The sequence below is a fragment of the Leguminivora glycinivorella genome, chromosome 9 (genome assembly GCF_023078275.1).
Source record: "Leguminivora glycinivorella isolate SPB_JAAS2020 chromosome 9, LegGlyc_1.1, whole genome shotgun sequence".
Classification (NCBI taxonomy): domain Eukaryota; kingdom Metazoa; phylum Arthropoda; class Insecta; order Lepidoptera; family Tortricidae; genus Leguminivora; species Leguminivora glycinivorella.
In genome coordinates this window covers 16411593-16419168 of record NC_062979.1, presented here as the reverse complement: position 1 = coordinate 16419168, position 7576 = coordinate 16411593, and the positions used below count along the sequence as shown (strand labels likewise).

The 7576-nt window shown below is 40.3% G+C and overlaps 2 protein-coding genes across 5 annotated transcripts; both read left to right on the top strand.

Annotated features, from left to right (window-relative positions):
- The first annotated feature begins 203 nt into the window (after positions 1 to 203).
- Positions 204 to 2762, top strand: LOC125229440 (asparagine synthetase [glutamine-hydrolyzing]). The gene is made up of 2 exons (XM_048134276.1): positions 204 to 318; positions 1043 to 2762. Exon 2 carries the CDS (start codon positions 1050 to 1052, stop codon positions 2703 to 2705), a length of 1656 nt encoding a protein of 551 aa, XP_047990233.1. The 5' UTR covers positions 204 to 318; positions 1043 to 1049; the 3' UTR covers positions 2706 to 2762.
- Positions 2763 to 3314: 552 nt separating this feature from the next.
- LOC125229442 lies at positions 3315 to 7550 on the top strand. 4 transcript variants are annotated; one of them, XR_007177404.1, is made up of 3 exons: positions 3315 to 3631; positions 5389 to 5637; positions 6717 to 7550. XR_007177404.1 is itself a non-coding variant. In XM_048134280.1 (3 exons), the coding sequence occupies exons 1-3, from the start codon at positions 4173 to 4175 to the stop codon at positions 6876 to 6878; spliced, it is 369 nt and encodes a 122-aa protein (XP_047990237.1). In that variant the 5' UTR covers positions 3649 to 4172; the 3' UTR covers positions 6879 to 7550. The 4 variants fall into 4 exon arrangements, 3 of the variants coding, with proteins under 3 accessions (XP_047990237.1, XP_047990236.1, XP_047990235.1); XM_048134280.1 differs by lacking the exon at positions 3315 to 3631 and adding an exon at positions 3649 to 4199 and having other exon boundaries at positions 5389 to 5568; XM_048134279.1 differs by lacking the exon at positions 3315 to 3631 and adding an exon at positions 3649 to 4199 and having other exon boundaries at positions 5389 to 5604.
- Positions 7551 to 7576: the final 26 nt, after the last annotated feature.

Here is a 7576-nt window from a genome sequence, read left to right as displayed (position 1 = left end):
TAAATAAAATCCAATTTTATTCCTACAGAAATACGGTTCGTAACACAAGTTCAATTTTAATTTCAACACGTGTTTCCAGCATTCCGGTCGGCTAAAACTGATTATTTGACAACTGTGTCACTATGCTGGTGTCTCGCTTCTTTCGCTGGCTTATGAGAAGGATAAACATATAGTCAATAAGAAGGTTTAATTCCATCACTGTCATAAAGTGCCAGCGGGAAAACGAGTGTCCACGTCTAGTTTTCGTTGACGTACCAAAGCCGGTGGCCGCTGTTTTAGTGGATAATTTGTTGAAAAAACTCGAATTTTATAGTATAAGTAAGTGTTTTCAATCAACTATTGCAATTAATATTAATGGAAGATTATTTAAAACTAAATTTAGACTTTGTAAGTGATTGTTTTCATTAATTTGAAAAGTAATATTGATGCCGTGTTGAAACCGTTTTAACAAGTTGGTGGCTAATAACTATTTATTTTACCTAAGTTTTCTTATACCGTTCTTATGTATAAATAAGTATTAATTATTCGACCATGTACCAACCACATATTATAGGGTAAAGTTACCTATGACTGCAAAGCGCAGAATTACAATATATTCTTAAAGTTATTTTATGTAGGTATATGTTTGTGTTAAATTGAAGCATATGTGTATTTCTGGTTCAGTTCAATGCCCGAAGTTGCCAACCAAAATTTGGCTTCAATGCTTTTTATAAGTACCTAATTATATTATATTTATTTTTCGCACATCGATAGTTCATTCTTCCCGTTTACTATGAACACAAACAAGTGGAGGAAGTATTATTTATTTATCGCTTTTTTACTTAGTACATTTTGGCGTCGAGAATATAAAGAATCTGCGCTACTTTTATAACTGTAGCCGACCTTATTGTAAACCCTGCTTTTTTACCCTTAAATAACTCGTAGGTAGATGAGCTGAAAGGGGCAGCAATCGTTATCAATACCTACTTTCATTGTTTACATTGTTCACCTATATTTATCTGAGAATATTCTTAGAATCTAAAAATAAATTTATTGTTTTCAGACCAAAAATGTGCGGAATATGGGCGATATTCGGAGCCAAGGACGGGGTGAACATAAAATGCATCAAGTGCTTCGCCACGATCACGCACCGCGGGCCCGACGCGTGGCGCGTGGAGCAGGACGCGCGCGAGCCCGGCGCGCTGCTCGGCTTCAGCCGCATCGCCATCGTGGACGGCCTGCACGGCATGCAGCCCATGAAGCTCCACCGCTACCCCCGCACCACTCTCATTTGCAACGGCGAAATCTTCAACTGCAAACTCCTCCAAACCGCACACGACTTCCCCTACGAAACCAACTGCGACGTCGAAGCCATCATCCACCTCTACCACAACTTCGGCATCGCCGAGGCCGTCAGACACCTTGACGCCGAATTCGTCTTTTGCCTCGTTGATGGCGAACAGAGGAAAATTTACTTGGCCAGAGACCCGTACGGTGTCCGCCCGTTGTTCCGCTTCCACGACCCAGAGAGCGGCTCCATGGGCATCTGCTCGGAAGCTAAAGGCTTAGTCGGAATCAAAGAATCCGCCAGTGAGACGGCGACTTTAGAACCGTTTCCGCCCGGCCATTTTCAAATTTGGAGTATGCTTGAGGGCGGCAAAGTAAAATTGGATCATACGGAGCAGTTTTTCAAGCCGGGAATGTCCCTAAGTTATAAACCGTATGTCCCAGAAAGTGTTCTGGAAAAAATGAATGTGTACGAGAAAACAGCGCATTTACTAGAAGCCGCCTGCCGCAAGAGATTGATGTCGGATCGTCGCATCGGTTGCTTCCTCAGTGGTGGTCTGGATTCTTCGCTGGTCACCGCTTTGGTGGTTAAACTCGCAAAAGAGTACAAACTGCCATACAAAATACAAACATTTGCGATAGGAATGGGAGATTCCCCAGACTTGGCCGCAGCTCGAATCGTAGCGGATCATTTAGGTACAGAACATCATGAGGTACAATTTGATGAGAATGACGTACGAGAAGCGTTAGACAACGTGATCTATCATCTTGAAACGTTTGACATTACCACGATACGTGCAAGCATCCCAATGTATCTTTTGTCAAAATATATAAAGGAGAAAACGGACACTACGGTAGTGTTCAGCGGGGAAGGCGCTGATGAAGTGGCTCAGGGTTATATATATTTCAGAGACGCGCCGTCTGCAGAGGCAGGGCATGAAGAAAGCTTGCGGTTGCTATCAGACATCTATTTGTACGACGGCTTGAGAGCTGACCGCACAACGAGCGCGTTCAGTTTAGAACTTAGAGTGCCGTTCTTAGACATCGAATTCACACATCATTACTTAGGCACAGATCCGAAATTGCGGCAGCCACAAGATGGAGTAGAGAAACATTTGTTACGGAAAAGTTTGGTGAAAAGCGATCTTCTACCTGAGTCAATACTATGGAGACATAAAGAGGCATTTTCAGACGGCGTCGCGTCGGTAAAGAAGTCCTTATTCACAACTATAGGAGAAATCATAGCAGATCGGTACAAAGATGAGCCTATTCAGTACAAGGGTATTCAGCCTACCACCACAGAGTCGAAATATTATCGTCACATATTTGAAAAATCTTTCCCAGGCCAATATAACTTTACTCCATACTATTGGATGCCCAAGTGGGTCGAAGTATCAGACCCTTCTGCACGGTTCATAAAACATTATGCTGCTAAATAATAAAAGGTACCTAATTTAGGTATATAATTATTTATTTAAATAAAAGTATTGCAGTTATATTTCTGTACATTTCTCTAAGTACCTACCCTGTTACCTATACGATATTCTATAAACAGATTGTTGAGTAAATAATATAATAAACATTATTCATCGGAGAAATCAAGCTCTTAGTTATGTGAGAATTTTCCCCAAGTTCTACTAAATTCATCCAAGGTGATCATGACAATACAAATGACATTGATAAACGTAGGTACAAGTTTACCTAAACTATAAAATTTATATACTCACCAAAGGCCTAATAGAATTAATAAAATTCTCAATGTACGCGACATCTACATTACGCACTTGAAAACGTCGCCAGTGTTCCTTCGGGTCACTCCCAAGGTCAAATCGGACACGACTGCTGCTGTTGGAATAAAAGTGGGTCTCGCTGGAAACAGGGGAAGAATCGGACAAATCTCGTGATACTTCAAGTAGCCTGCTGGTCATAGAAGTGGATTTCTCAGCGCTGAAAACGTGGCGTGTTGTGGCTTTATCGCAACCGAAAGGTGTTCCTTTTAAGGTTTCGGTTCCCTCGTCTTTATAAATTTTGGTAAGACCATTGCGAAGGAGACTGAATACGTAAAGGCACGTTGGACATGCTCTATTATCTTCTGCACTGGGTAGAACCGCACCGCTTTGTGTTGACCTCGTTTTAGTTTGTGTTGAAACATTCCGAGGACTGATTTGAATAAGCTTGTCGGTTGAGCACTGTGTTTGATCAGTTTGGACGTAGGTGACGATGCTTTGTTGTTTGTTGAGTTGGTTGCACGCCTGAACACGTATACAACAAGTGTCGCATTTACAGTTTAGGTGAGCCAGCTGGTACTTGAGTTGCCGAAGTTCAGTCGGCTCGCAGATCGGGTCAGTCTTACAGCAATGACGCGGTAATGGTCTCTTCAATTTAATGTTTTGCATTGTTTCTGTTTCTTTCATTCATAATTATTTTAGGTCATTTTTGAATTTATATCTTCTTTAATAAGTTAGTCATACTGTAGGTATAGAATTGAACATATTAATTGACCAGTTTGATATTTGTCTGATAAATGTGAATGTCTAACAAACGTCATCCGGTGGGTCCACAACACAGCCGTACCATAAGGATGTATCCAATAGACTAAGCATATTTACTATTACTACCTACTCTTTGGACTAAGCCCAGACTAAACTTTTTCTGATACATAATTATACAATACAATTATGTCTTGATTATGTCACATTCACATGTTGATAATATGAAGTCGATGATGATGACGTTTCAGCGTTCGACGACTATGAACGTAAATAAAAACCAATAAATTCAAATTCTCGTCATGGATATTTCAAGGTAATTCGTTCAGGTACGATGTGACTAACGCAAATGATGGCAATTGCAATAAACTAAGTACATATTACCTACCTATATAACAAGAGCACAACAAAGCTGCCATGCCAAGACACAACCAATCGTGTCAGGTAAGATCACAAAGCAAGATTGAAATTAATAGTCAGATCAGACCACGCAAAGTTTTCATACTACCTAAGTGATATTTCAAATATGAAATTTGGGTTTTGATATGTGTAAGTCTGCCTAATTGCCTATATGTTTCTTCTTCTTCTTTAAATCCTGTTACTCTGCTGGGGTGTAGGGCTCGAAGCTCGAATAATATTTCTCCATTTATTCCAGTCTTGGGCAATTTGGGTCTGCTCTTGCTGAACAGACCGACGCCAGGCGGCATTGTTTCCGCTGACATGTTTATTTCAACTACTATTAACGAGGGCAGACTAGGCAACATGTAAACATCTTCTATGAAATTATAAATAAACATTTTATATATTGAAGTCCAATCTGACTGACCATTCGCTCTAAAAAAAAACCGGCCAAGAGCGTGTCGGGCCACGCTTAGTGTAGGTTCCGTAGTTTTCCGTGTTTTTCTCAAAAACTACTGAACCTATCAAGTTCAAAATAATTTTCCTAAAAAGGCTTTATAAAGTTCTACTTCTGTGATTTTTTTTCAAAATTTTTAAACCTATGGTTCAAAAGTTAGAGGGGGGGGGCGCACTTTTTTTTCCTTTAGGAGCGATTATTTCCGAAAACATAAATATTATCAAAAAACGATCTTAGTAAACCTTTATTCATTTTTAAATACCTATCCAACAATATATCACACGTTGGGGTTGGAATGAAAAAAAATATCAGCCCCCACTTTACATGTAGGGGGGGTACCCTAATAAAACATTTTTTTTCCATTTTTTATTTTTGCACTTTGTTGGCGTGATTGAAATACATATTGGTACCAAATTTCAGCTTTCTAGTGCTAACGGTTACTGAGATTATCCGCGGACGGACGGACGGACGGACAGACAGACATGGCGAAACTATAAGGGTTCCTAGTTGACTACGGAACCCTAAAAACAAGCTGTGTAGACATAGGTACAGCAATTTTGTGGTGCAATTTATCTACCTACTAACTTTTTTTAATAGCCTATTGTAGTGTCCCACTGCTGGGCAAAGGCCTCCCCTCGCTTCTTCCACTCAACCCTGTCATGTGCGTAACTTTGCCAGCTGAGCCCGGGATCCGCTTTCCGCCATTTTCTTATCCACTTCGCACGGTCTTCTGCATCCCTTGTTGTGAGACCATTAGCACTTTAATTATAATTTCAGCCTTCCTGCGAGTGCCGAGGCTGTCAGTGTCCAGACTGCCCGACTTCTTTAAAGGCGGTAAAAGATATCGATCCAAGTGTCTGCGACCACGGCACGAGGCCCAAGTGCCTGTGCAACGCTGTGAAATCGAACGACAGTTGCGAATTATGCATTCCCGTGAGCTGCATAGAGCCCGAGCCGGTATCGGATCCAGAGCGTATACAGAGCCTTATGAAAGTGATGAAGTTTGATAAATCATGCTTTTGCAAGGTACGGTCACGGACTTTAATCGTTGATCCACTTCTAGCCGATTTTATACTGGACACGTCATAGCTTAACTATTATGACATGACAAAATTGTTATGGCCACTGAATGGCTCAATAATTAAAGTCCGTGAGTGTACTTAGATACATATAACCTAACCACAAAATTAAAATTTTGAAAAACCCCCGACATAGTGAGAATACTCCCGAGTAATTCAGCTTTCAAACAAAAAAACTAAACCTGAATCGGTTCATCCGTTCGGGAGCTACGATGCCGCAGTGAATCTAATACGGACGAATGTGTTAAGTATAGGAATATAAGAAATGGGTTAAATTGTGGCGTAGGCGGCTACTGTGACCTGTCAGTGTCACAGCTGTGCCACAATTTCGTTTTCTTCAACCCCTTTTTGTCAAGAGTGGCACTGAAACTTCAGTAATTCATGTGCTCTGCCTACCCCTTTATGGGAAAGGCGTCATCCATATATTACGTCACAGTGTAAGGGGGGGGGGTCATAAAGGGATACAAAAAAGCGTGACATAGGGGGGGGGGGGTCCAAAAACCTGAAATTTGGTGTGACGTAATATGTGGATGATCCCAAACGAGCGTGGTTGTATGTATATATAAAAAATGAATTTTTAATATAATTAGACTACGTTTACGTAAGTGATTGTGACGTCAACTAGGTACCCCTTACGTACAGTCACCGGCAATATACAATAACCTAACCTAATCACAAAATTAAAATTTTGAAAAAACCCCTGACCGCGACGTAGTGGACCGATTTTCATGAAACATGGCTAAGAACACTCCCGACTAACTCAGTTTAAAAAAAAAACTTAATCGAAATCGGTTCATCCGTACGGGAGCTACGATGCCACAGACAGACACACACACAGACAGACAGACACGTCAAACTTATAGCACCCCGTCGTTTTTGCGTCGGGGGTTAAAAAGAAGGCTGCATGAATATCTGCTATAGAATTAAGATTGTGTGTGTGTGATTGTGTCAGATATTTTTCGGCTTTCTTTTTTGTGCTATGTTATTGCCGGTGACTGCAGGTACATACAAGTTACATGTTTTAAGGTGGTGACCAGCGCCCTTCGCGCCGACGTGCACCGCTATCTCGGAATATTCGAGCGAATTGAACACGATAAGGACTGCGACGAGCCATTTGAGGACAAGGATTGCGACGATACACCGAGCCATTGCTCAGGCGCTTCAACAACTGGCCGACAAACTCTTTAATAAACGAGCATTTTCAATATTTGGGACACCCCAATTAGCGAAAATTGTCGTCACGAAACTGACAGGGAGTTAATTTTCGTTAACAACTTTTACTAATTGGGGTGACCCAAATTCTGAAAATGCTCAAACACCTCTACAAGTATATTGTCTATTATTCTATACGAAAAGCCTGCGCTAAAAGAAGTTGTCGCTTTCCGGTTCCGTACAGAAACAGAAAAATAATAAACACACCTTCGACAGTAGGTACATACCTAAATATAATGAAACCACCCCCTCGATTTCGCCTCGTCCGGCAATTCCGTGTGATTTGAGACATTTCGTCCTTTAGTGTACTACTGACATTTACATTTATGCCAAAAATTTACAAACATTGGCAATTTGACATCTCATGCAGTGCACATTCAGAATGTATTAATATCATGTAAATTAAAAGCATTCTATTTAGATGTTGTTTTATTAAACAGAGTTAAAGAGTATATGAAAAACAAGATATGCCAATAAAAAGGAAAATACAAACGTATGTCTTTTGGATGATATTAACAAGAAAGTTCAACCGTAACAGGTTCAAAATTAAATTGTTTTTATTTACCACATTGCTTTTATTAATAATTACTTTTTACGGCTGGTATAAATATAAAAATGTGCAGCGTGGAATTTAAATTGTTCTTATTTTAATACCAAATAGCAATAAAACTCTT

Coding starts and splice junctions, on each gene's coding strand:
- LOC125229442 (XM_048134278.1), top strand. CDS start 4,173: ATGCCAAGACACAACCAATCGTGTCAG. Junction 4,200..5,388: donor GACACAACCAATCGTGTCAG/GTAAGATCACAA, acceptor TTATAATTTCAG/CCTTCCTGCGAGTGCCGAGG. Junction 5,638..6,716: donor ATAAATCATGCTTTTGCAAG/GTACGGTCACGG, acceptor ACATGTTTTAAG/GTGGTGACCAGCGCCCTTCG.
- LOC125229440 (XM_048134276.1), top strand. CDS start 1,050: ATGTGCGGAATATGGGCGATATTCGGAGCCAAGGACGGGGTGAACATA.